General features: G+C 38.2%; 1 protein-coding gene across 1 annotated transcript; it reads left to right on the top strand.

Moving 5' to 3' along the window:
* Positions 1–1,223: 1,223 nt before the first annotated feature.
* KLKB1 (kallikrein B1) lies at positions 1,224–14,506 on the top strand (the record flags this gene model as incomplete). Its single annotated transcript, XM_084625751.1, is given in 14 exon segments — positions 1,224–1,284; positions 4,314–4,438; positions 4,440–4,474; positions 6,026–6,135; positions 6,277–6,436; positions 6,542–6,657; positions 7,053–7,153; positions 7,157–7,257; positions 9,758–9,933; positions 10,382–10,423; positions 10,426–10,476; positions 13,244–13,383; positions 14,196–14,237; positions 14,241–14,506. Coding segments are annotated over 14 exon segments (1,371 nt in total). The 3' UTR covers positions 14,352–14,506.
* Positions 14,507–15,252: the final 746 nt, after the last annotated feature.

Raw genomic sequence — 15,252 nt, forward strand, 5'->3', positions numbered from 1 at the left:
TTAACATAATTGGAAGTGCTGTTTTTTTTCCTAGCAGAGCATACACATTATCCAACCAGCCAGAACTACTCACACATGTGCAGCTATTGTGCTTTCAAGTAAATAACTTCCATTGTTTTAATTGCTATCAAATAAAACATTGGCAGTATCCACTCCACAATACATGTTGATCTGATTATCGGTTGTGTTATCTTGCTGACATAAACATTTATTTGCTGCTCCTAAAATTTGCAGCGTAACATTTTTAGTGGTGAAGAATTTAAGATTCATTTTGTAAGCTTTCATATTTTGCTAAAATACTAAGGTTAAATGCAATGCCTACACTGTTGCTAGGAGCTGTTTAGATTAAAAACTATTTGGAAATAAAGGACTAGGAGGAGGTGGTCATATTGGTAATACTGAAATTTATAATTAGCAAGGCAGTTTGGCTCCCAGTTTAATCATGTGAAAATCCAGGGTAACTCCATTGGAGAGCCGAGCAGAATTTGTCCCAATATTTGTAAATTTAATTCATTCTTGTAGTCATAAACAAGGTATGAAACTTTTGCTGCTAATACATGCTATTGTATCTATACCAGCATGGTCATTCCACTTGTATCCTACGACTTTGCATGTTATTTTTAAATGACTGTCCGACAGAAAAATTGTATGTAAATCACCCAATAATGGGTAGCTCTAGTACTCTTTAAAATGAGTTGCATCACATGTTAATTATATTCTAAAGAAACATTTTGATGTATTTATTTTTTTAGATGGTTTGGATTTATCAGACCTTTAATTTCATTTTCTTATCAACTCGTTCCTTTTTTGGAACCTGTAGCTAGTAGCCTATGCCAGTAAACGTCAAACTACAGGTCCTGACTCTTTTAACTTTCTTCTCTTATCATTGCTATGGGAAATGCCTTTGGCGATGAAGATCTCAAAATTTTGATTCTGTGTTTTACCTTTGTATCATAGATACAAAAGTTGTAAGATAAAATTCCATCAAAGTCTGAAAATTAGGAATAGACTAAATTTTGCTGCTTCAAATTATGTGCAATGTATACACTTGGGGCTTGGCTACACTATCACTTAAATCAATGTAACTTACATCACTCAAAGATGTGAAAAAGCTACCCCTTGAGCGATTCAAGTTGTATTGACTTAAAGCTGTGTCCACACCACACTATGTCAGCAGGAGCTGCTCTCTCCCTACCTAGCTTCCAGCTCTCATTGAGGTAATTATGCCGATGGGAGAGCAATCTCCTGTCAGCATAGCACATCTTCGCCAGATGCGCTACAGCGGTGCAGCCACGCCGATGTAGCGCGGAAGTGTAGACTAGCTCTTGGAGACCTTTAAAGCAAGTATAAAACTGACCAGAGAATAAGTTTTCTGTAAAATGTGGGAATCCTGTTGCTAAGCCTAATGTATGATTTAAGCCTGTTCCTGTTATCCAGGCAAAATTCTCAGGACTGCAGGCTCAGATTCTGGGTATTATTCCCAGATTCTGTGTATTACTATTATGTAACATCCTACTTCATCCTTTTCTTATCTCTCTCATCCTTTTCATATTGTCTGGCATTCTCCTATCTTAGTTGTGACATTGTTCTTCTTCATGCATTATCTTAGTTCACAGATTCATAGACTCCAAGGCCGGAAGAGATCTCTGTGATCATCTTTCCTGTACAACACAGGCCATAGAACTTCCTTCACTAGAAATCTCTTTTAATAATTGTAACACCATTTTGATCTTTCTGTTATTTGTCTCTTTCTGCATTAGAGTGTCTTATCAGACTCTACTAGTCCCATTAAAGAAATATTCTCTGGAAACTATCTCAAAAATAGTGTAATCCAACTCTTTACAATATTAATATGACCAATGATGACACCTGCTCACTAAAGTGCAGAAGATAATGAAGAGGAACTCGTGGGATAGGGGTGTGAATAAGGGAGAAGATGTTAAGAGGTATCAGTGCCCATACCAGCCATAAAGCAGTAGCAACTAAGGAATGGTTTTTCACGTTGTCCAGTTTTAGTTTATATTAGATAGACACACACATGGATATGGAAGAAATTCCACTGACATTTAGTGAATCACACTTACTGGTTTTGGCCATCATAGATGGGAGGCTAAAATATATGGCAATATAATGTGTTTTTAAGTATGAGAAAAAATTCAGACCAATTTGAAAGTTATCAGAAGAATTGCATGAGTTACAGTAGTTGTGATGTCACAAGTAGCTATCGCAAACATCCTGAAATCAAACTACTAAATACATTTGAAAAATATTAGGGCTGTCAAGCAATTAAAAAAATTAATCGCAAATAATCATATGATTAAAAAATTAATCGTGATTAATCGCGCTGTTAAACAACAATAGAATACCATTTATTTTAAATATTTTTGGATGTTTACTACATTTTCAAATATATTAATTTCAATTACAACACAGAATACAAAGTGTATAGTGCTTACTTAATATTTATTTTTGATTACAAATATTTTCACTGTAAAAACAAAAAAAATATTTTTCAATTCACCTCATACAAGTACTGTAGTGCAATCTCTTTATCATGAAAGTTGAACTTACAAATGTAGAATTATGTACCAAAAAAACCTGCATTCAAAAATAAATGTAAAACTTTAGCGCCTAAAAGTCCACTCAGTCCTACTTCTTGGTCAGCTAATCACGCAGACAAAGTTGGTTACAATTTACAGGAGATTATGCTTCCTGCTTCTTGTTTACAATGTCACCTGAAAGTGAGAACAGGTATTCACATGGCACTGTTGTAGCTGGCGTTGCAAGATATTTAGTTTCAACCACCATTCCAGAGGACATACTTCCATGCTGATGATGGGTTCTGCTTGATAATGATCCAAAGCATGCGGGCTTACGCATGTTCATTTTCATCATCTGAGTCAGATGCCACCAACAGAAGGTTGATTTTCTTTTTTGGTGGTTTGGGTTCTGTAGTTTCCTCATCAAAGTGTTGCTCTTTTAAGACCTCTACAAGCATGCTCCACACCTCGTCCCTCTCAGATTTTGGATGGCACTTCAGATTCTTAAACTTTGGGTCGAATGCTGTAGTTATTTTTAGAAATCTCACATTGATACCTTCTTTGCATTTTGTCAAATCTGCTGTGAAAATGTTCTTAAAACTAACATGTGCTGGGTCATCATCCGAGTCTGCTATAACATTAAATATATGCAGAATTCAGGTAAAACAGAGCAGGAGACGTACAATTCTCCACCCAAGGCGTACAGTCACAAATTTAATTGACGCATTATTTTTTTAATGAGAATCATCAGCATGGAAGCATGTCATCTGGAATGGTGGCTGAAGCATGAAGGGACATACGAATGTTTAGCATATCTGGCATGTAAATACCTTGCAACACTGGCTACAAAAGTGCCATGATATTGTAAATAAGTGCCATGCCATTGTAAATAAGAAGCAGGCAGCACTATCTCCCGTCAATGTAAACAAACTTGTCTTAGCGATTGGCAGAATAAGAAGTAGGACTGAGTAGACTTGTAGGCTCTAAAGTTTTACACTGTTTTGTTTTTGAGTGCAGTTATGTAACTCCAAAAAATCTGTGTTTGTAAATTACACTTTCACGATAAAGAGATTGCACTATGGTACTTGTATGAGGGGAATTGAAAAAGACTATTTCTTTTGTTTATCATTTTTACAGTGCATATATTTGTAATAAAAAATAATAGTATAAAGTGAGCACTGTGCACTTTGTATTCTGTGTTGTAATTGAAATAATACTGAAAATGTAGAAAAACATCCAAAAATATTTAACACATTTCAATTGGTATTCTATTGTTATAAGTGCGATTAATCATGATTTGGGGGGGAGGGATAGCTCAGTGGTTTGAGCATTGGCCTGCTAAACCCAGGGTTGTGGTTCAATCCTTGAGGGGGCCATTTAGTGATTGGGGCAAAAATTGGGGATTGGTCCTGCTTTGAGCAGGGGGTTGGACTAGGTGACCTCCTGAGGTCCCTTCCAACCCTGATATTCTATGATTCTGATTAATTTTTTTAATCATGATTAATTTTTTTGAGTTAATCGTGTAAGTTAACTGCAATTAATTGACAGCCCTAAAATATTTGTCGTTTTCCTTTTGCTTCTTGAAATAAATGTGAAGGAGCACAAAGAAAGATCTTTTTAAAAAGATGTTGATAAAAATATGATTTCTTATTAAAATCTTATGATATCCTTCAAACAGAGGAAAACTAGTAAGGCTTGTATATAAATGCATCTCAGAAATCTGCTTTCAGAAATTACTAGAGTTTAGATATTTTTTCTTCTTCTTTTATACAGATTGTCGTATGGACATTTTTCAACAAACAACATTTTCAGGAATTGATCTTACAAGTGTTTTCACTCCCGATAGCTTTGTATGTCGAACAATTTGTACTTATTATCCAAACTGCTTATTCTTTACATTTTTTTACCAGGGAATGGAAAGTAGGAACACAAAGGTGAATATGACAGTTAATTTTTAACATTCTAATTAGAAGTATTAAAAATACATATGTCCATTTTTAATAACAAACCATAAAAGTTCTATTAATATAGCTGTGGGAATGCTCACTAAAGTACAGCTTTACAAATGTTTTATTCATATGTGTATGTTTTCAAAGGGGGCATTTAATCTCTCAAAGGGCCAAATTCTTTCCTCCAGTGTATACAGGGGGCTGTTATTGAAATTGCATATCTAGAGGTACGTACTGTAAAAGTTAATCAGAAAATACATATCAAAGAGGGAATAAACTTCAAATTCTCCTAAATAATCAAAAGCAAAAGATGAATCCGTATTAAACTTTTAAAACAGGTATCTGATGCTCGGGCTCTGAACCCCTCTCTCTAGGCTTCAGAGCCCAAGCTCCAGCCTGAGCCACAACTTCACTGTATTTTCCACTGAATGCATCCAATGAAGTGAGCTGTAGCTCACGAAAGCTTATGCTCAAATACATTTGTTAGTCTCTAAGGTGCCAAAAGTACTCCTTTTCTTTTAACTTCAAAGCACTGTCTACACAGCTATTTATGGAGCACTAATACGAGCCCCACTAGCCTGTCAGTCCAGGCTGGGCAAATTGCTACTGTGGGCTGTGTAGACATACTCATAAAGTCTTATGTGAAAAGAATGTTGAAGTCATCGGTGCTAACTTCCTCAATTTCTGGGGCGTCCTTGACCCCAGCTTTGCCCCAGGACCTGCCTGCACTCTGCCCCTTCTTCCAACCCCCCCTCTCCCCCCGCCTGCCTCTTCCTGCCCCTGCCACTAAGCAGCTGATTGTGGCGGGTGGAAGGCACTGGAAGGAAGAGGGAAGAGCTGATCAGCGGGGCTGCCAGTGGGCGGGAGGCGCTGGCGGGAGATAGGGGGCAGCACTGATTGACGGGGCCACTGGTGGGTGCTGAGCATCCACTATTTTTTCCCGTGGGTGCTCCGGCAAAACTACTTTGGAAAGCTTTGGCTCTGGGCGCACGGCATGCACGCATAACCCTCACTAGAATACGGATAGGGACCACACATCTCAAAGAACCTCCACTTACAGGTAGAGTAACCTCCTCTTTCCTTGTGAAGCTCAGGCTGTGCAGAACCTAAACTCACCCCTTTTGCATAATCATTATTACCAGGCAGTTTTTAATAGCATAACCACATGGCATTTCACAAAAATACTACCATACGCTTTCTTTTCTAGCACCTTAGCTGTCAAACCCTGGAACCTTAGCATTCTCTGAATGTCTTTTTATATGGAATTATTTTTGCAGTAATGTAAAACAATACAGATGAAAAAGGAGCTTCACTTGCTCGGACTTGGAGGCGCTGCTGCTTTGCAAAACCTTGGTAATAACAGGCCAGATCCCCAACTGGTACAGTGCAGTGCTATGCCAATTTACACAATGTCTCATTTCCCTAGAGCCAGATTGTGCAATTTACAGTTTGATCTATACTGGTGGGTATTTAGTTTGGGAGATCAGTGTTCGGACATGTTCGGTGACTTAATACTATTTTTAATTTTTCTTTTAGAAAGCTTTGTTTCCTTAAGACCTCAGGAAATGGGGTACCACATGGACGTGTAGAAAGGGAAAATGCTATCTCTGGTTTTAGTCTTCTAAACTGGAGAAGATCTTTTCCTGGTAAAGCATGCGTTACAGTAAAAACCCAGATCAATTTCAAATGATTAATTTTAATAAGCAATAGAAAATTAGTCTGAGAATGGAGCACCAGTGCAAGGAACATGTTGATTTATTAACATATGCAATGTTAATGCCTTACAGGCTACCATTCCCGCACTTACACGGACACAAACTTTTTGGGAGATGAGTTGAATGTTACCTATGTTGAAGGGCACAAAGCTTGTCAGCAAGTTTGCACAGACACACTCTGCTGCCAGGTTTTTACTTATTTTCCACTCCAAGAATCATGCAACAAGGAAGGGTAAGATAATTTTTTGTAATGTTTTAAAGTTTGCTGAAGAAGTCATACAGCAAGTATATTAGGTAAAAAATTATAATTTAATCTGAAAATTCATTGGATCTACAGTAAATGCAAATGCTACTTGAGAATGTCCTCAAATGGGTCCCCAATTGGAATAGTGCATGAGAAAGGAAGGATCTCTGGCTACACATTAAGGTTATGTAAAAGAAAAGCCAGCACTGGTAAGCAAAAGTTTCACTTAATAAAGCTGTGCAAAGTTAATGAGCAAAATTCCATGGTGGTGTATAGCTCCATTGACATCAATATGAGTATACCTAGTAAAATATACCTAATTACCACCATGACTCACATAAATGGTATATTTTTCCACGAGGTGTTATTCCACAAGAGTAAGAGTGGCAGAATCTAGTGGTAAATAATGTAAACAATAGATTTACACTGAGATCATACTCATAAAGGGCTCAGAATTCGGTAGGTGTCACTCTTCCTCTTAGTACTTAACTGATGCTCCAGACGTGGCTGAAATTCCACTGGTGGGTGAAATGTTTCCGACATATAGTTCATATATCATTTGCAGAACACTTTCAGATCTTTTGGGATGCAAACTGCTAAATAGAGCTGTATAGGCTTTTAATTCTTTCCATAATGTGTATGCAACTACGTAAACCAGATGACAGAGTTGTCGGAGGGACTGATTCTTTCCACGGTGAATGGCCATGACAAGTGAGCTTGCAAGTCAAGTTATCTACTCAGAGACATCTCTGTGGAGGGTCAATTATCAGCAATCAGAGGATTCTAACAGCTGCACATTGCACTGATAAGTGAGTACTACTCATAAAGGAATGAATTAGTGTAAGATCTTTGACACCACATGAGGTCTCAGTTAACACCTGTCTTTCACAAAAAATAAATATAAATAGTAAAAAAGAGGAGTAGGGAGAAACCAACTATTTTAATGAAACAAAAAGCTGAGATTTTTAAAGCAGAAAATTCAGGTTTCCACAACAACTGGAGCTCAGCACTATTGTCCCGTACCAGAAGACACTTCCAATATTTTCAGTCATTTACAATATCTTTTAAAACCCCACAGACTGAAATTTCTCAGGCTTGTTTTCAGCTCAAAAGTGAATTTCACTGGAAAATGTTGTCTAGTTCTGTGTGGCCACTGTACAGTGAGTGTGAAAAAAAATGTATTTTTCACCAAGTTATTCCCTCCCCCCCCAAAAAAGGGTGTTGTGTTCTGAGGGCTTTTGTTGAAAACAAAATTTGTCAAAGACTTGGACATGAATGGAGATTAGTATCTTTGATATGGTTAAGAAAGTTTGCCTACAAATAAAGTGTTGAATAATTGCATACAGTGTTGAACATGAGCTGTATGCTAATCTCTGGGGTTTCTCTAATCTGTTCTAATCTATGACAGCTGGTAATAGCCCCTAGGATCTGGTTGCCAGTTGAAAATAGCTAGAATAAAGCAGCACTGTATCCATGCCCTCTTCTTCCGACAGCACATCCCCCAACACTGGCTGTGAGACATAGGAACTAGTTCTTTGCTAACTGAGGACTCTGCAATGCTAGGGAAACTCTCAGCTGGCAAGATCTGGTCAATTTCCATTCTGTTTGCCTGGAATAGTGTCAAGAGGCTGGAGCACCTCAGAGATTCTGCCCTACTCTGTTTAAAAGTTCCTGGAAACAGGGATTTACACTGGAACTAATCACTAGAGTAAAAAGAAAAGGAGTACTTGTGGCACCTTAGAGACTAACCCATTTATTTGAGCATGAGCTTTCGTGAGCTATAGCTCACGAAAGCTCATGCTCAAATAAATGGGTTAGTCTCTAAGGTGCCACAAGTACTCCTTTTCTTTTTGCGAATACAGACTAACACGGCTGCTACTCTGAAACCAATCACTAGAGTATAATTACTAGGATGTTACATTTGAAATGCTTCAATTTAAATGACTCATTGTATAGCCTGTCCCTCTTCTAAAACTTCTTTGTATGAATCAGTTATTTTTATGTTCTAATTATTAGGGAATTTTAGAACTACTGTGGAATTTAGTGCAACCAGCAAGTACTGAATGCTACAGTGCATAGAAACATACAATACATACCTTTAATGATTGACAAGTTGGTGAGTACATATGAAGCCATTAACATTTTGGAGACCAGTTATACACAACTGACATTCAGCTGCTCCCTTTGCCTCATTGGTCTGTCTACATTTTAAAAAAGCAGCTCATCCTGTCAGTTACTGATGAAAGTGCTGTCTCTGGATGCTGCCCCAGTGCTGTGGGAACCATGCTGAACATGAAGGAGATGACAGGTGACAGGCCCAAAAGACGGCGAGCATTGATCCAGTAACATTGGCTACCTTTAGTCACATGGACCTCTGCAAGTAGTCTTACCTAAGGGTGTCAAACTCTGGCCCAGAGTGTCAAGTCCAATAGTGTAAAGATTATCTTTATATGCATGTTATCAAAAGTTTATTTATAGGAGTAGAACCTTACCAATATTTTAAAAGACAAGAGAGCACCCTATTTAAAAAATAGCTTTACTTTGTTGATGGAAAATTAGTTAACTGATATTTTCTAGTTCACATATAAACTTTCTGTAGCAAATCAATTCAAGAGAATTTATATTACTTAATTTATGCACTTACTGAACTTTTAACAATGACTTACTAGTATAATACTGAAATCAAAAAATCTCATACAAAGTCACTAGTACATGCACTCATATGAAATTTGAATCTAGAGAAATGAACTGGAATGTTTCATATAGCTCTATGCAATTACATTTTCTCCTCTACATTTACAGCAAATTTTTTAGTGGTAAGAGACATCTCTATATTTGATAAGTCTTTGAATATACTCTACTGGAATTTACATTCCCAATTCTACTTTGGCTAATAAAAATGGCACACTAAAGTCAATGGAAAGATTCACATTGACTTCAGTGTGGCTTGGATCAGGATCAGGCCCTTAGAAAGGAAAATAAGGAGAGAAGAGACTAAAAAGAGACCAGAAGGGAGAAAGAGAGAAAGATGAAAAGGGATCAGAAAGAATGGGAATATAAAGGAGAGAGAAAGCTGATGTGAAGATGGGAATGTAAATGAGAACAGGAACAGGAGACATGCAAAGCAGAGGAGAGGGAAAAGCTGAATCTCTTTTTAGTTTGACACGATGAAAATGCAGCAATGGAAAGAATGGCATCCGTGCTCTCCTCTGTGCACTCAGGGGTAACTGAAAACATTGGCACCTGCAAACAATATAAAATAGTGAAATTCTCTGAACCTGAGATTGCTTGTTTGTCTTTTTCCTTTAGTCTTGAGAATCCCAACATTTGGCGTGTTTATGCTGACATTTTAAAACTATCAGAAATAAATGAGGATACACCTGTCTTCAAAGTCCAAGAGATTATTATTCACCCTCAATATGTGATCGCAGAAACTGGATATGACATCGCCTTAATGAAACTTGATAAGCCTATGAATTTTACAGGTACATAGACTATTCCATTATAATAAAATTATTTCTCTAAATTTGGAAGCCTGGCAGGGTGACCTAATGGTAGTTCTCAGCACTGCTGTGCATGAAGCTAGGGTTCCTTTACTAGGTTGATGGGGTCTGGGGGGAGTCAGAAGCTGGGAATGGGCGACAGGGGATGGACCACTTGATGATTACCTGTTCTGTTCATTCCCTCTGGGGCACCTGGCATCGGATACTGTCGGAAGACAGGATACTGGGCTAGATGGACCTTTGGTCTGACCAGTATGGCTGTTCTTATGAGTCTCACCCTGTCCACCTTGGACAGGAACATAGTGGCACTGTACAGTCTGCAGGGAGAAGCCTAAGGAGAAGAATAGCATCAGGGCTTCAATGGGGACACAGAGAACCTTAAAGTTAAATCTTTCTTCTGACTAAACTAATATTTTTAATGAAATTTTAGATTTACAACAGCCCATATGCTTGCCACCAGAAGAAGAAACAAACACATTTATACCGACTGCCGGGTGACCGGATGGCGTTACACAAAAGAACAAGGTACAGACAAATATTTAACCCATGAATAGCTACATTTTTAAGGACCATTTCATGCTGATACCTGTGAATAGGAACTGAGGTTTCACTCTACACATATGGCAGTGCATTTGCTCACTATTTTACTTAAATGAGCTCCCACCAGAATGAGTGTGCATGAATAAGACTATTCCTAAACTATACAAGGACCCTTTAGATTTATACTGTATATGTCTTGTAGAAGCCTTACTGATGTTACAGCTGTGAGTGCAATTTACTCCTTGTGTTGTGCCACTTCAGATTGTAAGCTCAGTGCATTCCCAACAAGTCACAAATAAATGTCACATACACTGATGGAAATATGATAATGAGGTAAATGATGCCGATTTGTTGGTCCATAGGATATCCATTCCAAAGTGCATCCATGTACCTGTTATACATTTAGGGCCTGGTCCTCCAAACGTTTACACAATTGAGTAATTTTTCTTACTGGGGCTAGATTGCGAACCCCTCACTCATCCTAGTGAGCAGTTATTCACATGAATATTTCCCCTGACCATTGTGAGGAGATGGTTCACAATCTAGCCCATTGAGTCAAGGCACTTCAGCAAACTCCATATCATGACAAGAAATAGGGTGAGGGATGATATCTTAAATAAGTGGCTCTCAGAACATAATTATGGTGGGTGTGGAGCTCTTTTAGAACCCAGAGTGAGGGGGAAAGAGCTGATTGGCTGGCTGGGCTGTCAGTCATCCAGAGAGACAGGGGAGGATCTTCTCTTTCTACCAAAGGATTCTGGGTAGGGGAGCCCTTTGTAAAACTCCCCAGCTTCCAGTTGAGAGTGGGAACTGCATTAGGAAGGGTCACTTGGAGGAACCTGGGCCCCCTGGAGTTGTGTTATGGAATCTATTCCTTTAAAAAAATATTTAAAAAATCTGAGCTTTTAAATTTTTTTTTTAAAGAACCCCTCTGAAATGGGTCTTGCTACTTATTGGACAACCTTGCTGCTGCACTTTGCCAGAATTATATAGGTATGGCTGAGGCCTCACTGAAAATCAGGTCCTTTTTTTAATTCACTGATCCACAGCTAAAAAAAATGGAGTACAAATTTTTCTCAAAAATATTCACTTTGGGTTGAAATTGCCAAAGAAGAAGGTGTTGGTATCAAAGTAGAAGTTTCCAAAAGTTATAGGCATGTGACATGAATGAATGATTCTGATATCACTTATTCAAATTTTACACGTTGTAACTCTTTTGATTTTATTAGCGGCACGTTCTTCTTTCACATTGGTGTATATACGATCAGACTCAGGGCTAGAGTGTTTTTAAAGAAAATTCTATCATGACCTTTGTTACAGGTATTGCCACCAGGCAACCACTATAATATAACCCCAGCATTGCCCCAAATTCTTTTAATCTCCATTATAAAAAGTGAGTATCAAAGACTTATTAAACAATGCAAAGTTTATTGACTAAAATTACAAGAGGTTCCTCACAAAGACCCTAATTCTGTGATTTAAGAAATGGAAATGCTCGAGAATACAACCTTGATCTGAAATGTAGATTTTAGTATGTTAAGTACTGAAATCCAGTATAATTTTTCAGTTTCTAGCTGATTGTTAATCTAGACAACAATATGTAGCTAAAATAGATATTTCCCTCTCAGTCTGTCTAAAGAGCAAGCTCAGGAACAAAAAGATTGAGCTTAGTTTTGTTTGTATAGCCCTGTACCTTGCTTTTGAACAATAAAAGATTAAAATCGTATACATTATAATATTACATAGGGATCGCTCCTTCATCCATCTTCCTACTCTGATTTGAGAGCTAATGTTTAATGTGAAATTTGATGAAGTTACACAAATAAAATATACGTTGGATTCCTTCTAATCTAATGACTAAGTGCCTCTATCACTGTTGTCAGTTTGAATGCATGCACATATCTGCACGTGTTGAGCTAGGGCCTGAGCACCACAGCTGTTGCAGCTGGGGAATCTAGATGCTACTGTAATACAAATACATAATTATTTATAATATGCAGTGCTCACAACTACTTGCAAAAACAGGACTACAATCTGCAAGGGACCCTCTCCTGAAATCCTCAGGGAACAGTGGATTCACAGTAGCCAGTTCCGCACATGGTTTGTTGATGCAAATATGGAAAACAGGGTAGATATTAATATGGTGCATAACTGCACCATCAGCATGGGTGTCACTGAGTACAGCATCCACAGTGAATAGCTGGTGATAACCCTCAATTCAGCACTTTAGCAGCAATATGGGGAGGTGAGGAGGAACCCACACATACTCAGTGGAGACAGACAATATGCCATGTGTAAAGGAGATTGAGGGGTACCAGAGCAAGCAGCATAGTAAATTCAAGATATAGCCATGCCACACACCATAGCCTGTTGCATCACACCCAGAGGCCACACTAATAGTGACCAGGGGCAGCCTAATATGTGGCTAGACAGGCAGACAGAGGCACCTATAAGTGATAACATATGACACCTATACTTCACCTTTACCCCTTCTCCAATGGGGGCTGATGATGTACCTTAACTTGCCATCCCATACTGGCTCTGTCAACAATCCGTGGCATTATTCTGGATTTACACTGCCTTATCTGAGCAGATTCTGGCCCATGGTTCTTGCACGTTCATGTTGAGTGGGCTCTTGTTCAGTGCGCCCTCTTTGTAATAACTCTATGTTGGGATTCCTAGAGTTTTATTTTCCTTGTTTTGATACAACTGACACTTCTGTGATCTTAGCCATGTATTGTGTTGCTAATAGATCAAGTGCAAGATATTCTTCAGAAGGCTACTATTCCTCTAATATCAAATGAAGAATGCCAGACAAGATATCAGCAGGACAGAATAAACGACAAGATGATATGTGCTGGTTATAGAGAAGGTGGAAAGGATGCTTGTAAGGTAATGGGATGATAAGTGCCCAATCGTGCATTCTAATCACTGGCTACAATCTTGTAGAAACACTTTAAAAATAGCATCAGCTATTAAGAAATAGATGGATGCATAGATATATGCATAGCGATAACATAAATTCTCACTTGTATCTGCCAAAAGCATAGATGACTGAGACAAAGATGGAACCCTTTTCAGTTAACACGCAGGAACAATAATGCACCTGCTTTTTTGGCACAGTACAGTAGCAGTGGGGAGGAGATGGTCTCCCTAACAGAGGACAAACCAGATAGAATGTTTATGCTACATTTGACCTTAGTCAAAAGGCTGAGGACAAAGAGATGTTAAGATGAAGATCACAAGATAAAAGCCTGCGAATTGGCATCTCCCCCCCCACTAGTATATAAAGGAGAAGAAACTCTTAATTAGAAATGCAAATGTGTATTTTCATTAGGCTTTAAACAAGCAGATGTAAATATTGGTTGGAACTCTGCTGGATAGCATCGAGTAGAAATTGGTCTAACTGAATGAAAAATATGTAGAAGTTAACTTTCCTGAAACACATGAGCCTGATTCACCCCTGTAGCTCAGATCTTCAGAGGCATTTAGGTGCCTAGCTCCCAGTGAAATCAGTTGGAATTAAGCACCTAATAACTTTGTGGATCTGGGCCTGTGTTATGCAGTACAACTCCATGGAAACGGATGGATTTAGAATGGTCTGAAATGGGAGTAATGCTGTGGTGAATCTGGCCCTCCTTTGTAAAAGAAGCACTAACCAAAACCATCTTTTGCACATCTTGTCTTTTCCTTCTGTGATACAGGGAGACTCAGGTGGGCCATTATCATGCAAACATGAGAATATCTGATATATGGTGGGCATTACCAGCTGGGGTGAAGGATGCGCTCGCCCAGAACAACCAGGTGTTTATACAAAAGTGGCGGAATATGCAGACTGGATTCTAGAAAAAACCATGTAGCACAAGAAAATTCTTGAAAATATTTGGATTCCTAAATCATGGCATGCAACAATAATCCTGAAAGCAATTTTGTGACACACGTTGAAATACTGTAAATTGTGGTCTTCTTTAGTCTAAAGCACAGCAGATAAACTTAGTAAGGCAGAAATGCAAGAATGAACTGACTTTACTATTGTATGTCATAAAAAGATCAATAAAAATAAAATCCTGCTTTGTAGTCACTGATCTGGAATAATAAAGACTATGTTCTAAACCATTGATTTCCACATGCATACCAATAATCATTCTCCTGGACCTGGTCCCTCTCCCACTGAAGTCAGTGAGAAGATTTGCCTTTCTCTTCAGCATAAGAAAGAGGTGAATGGACACAGATACATTCTGGGTTCAGAAAAAAAGCATAACAAATTCAGGACAGTCTTGGTTGATGCTGCCTCTACAAAGTTCAATAGTCTTTAGCCTCAGGTTGGGATTCAATATCAAAACATTTTTCAGCTCTGTTTGGTGACAAGATGGTTATTTACCATTGGTGATGTGAGGAGGTTAATAGGCTAGGGGATCATTGTTAGTGGACTATGTATTCTCCTGAAGTAACATTTAGATTATTACAAGGAAGGAGGGCACACAATTTCTGTAATTGTTTAGTAAACTTCATACAAAGATATTTCTATATTGCCCATCCCTGTAGCAGCTAAGCGCTGCACAAACAAATTTTTACATTGTGTCTTTTATATTTACTTTAGACTTATTTCTTCAAAAATATATATTTTTTTATGAAGGATCAGAAGGAAATCTAGTCAGATCCCTTGGTGATCCTTCAGTGAATGGCTTATTTACGCATCATAACATTATCTCTTTTTTTTAATGTTCTGTAACTTTGACTGAAAATTGCCTCGACAGCTAC

The sequence above is a fragment of the Lepidochelys olivacea genome (assembly GCF_965140295.1).
Source record: "Lepidochelys olivacea isolate rLepOli2 genome assembly, chromosome: 4".
NCBI lineage: Eukaryota > Metazoa > Chordata > Testudines > Cheloniidae > Lepidochelys > Lepidochelys olivacea.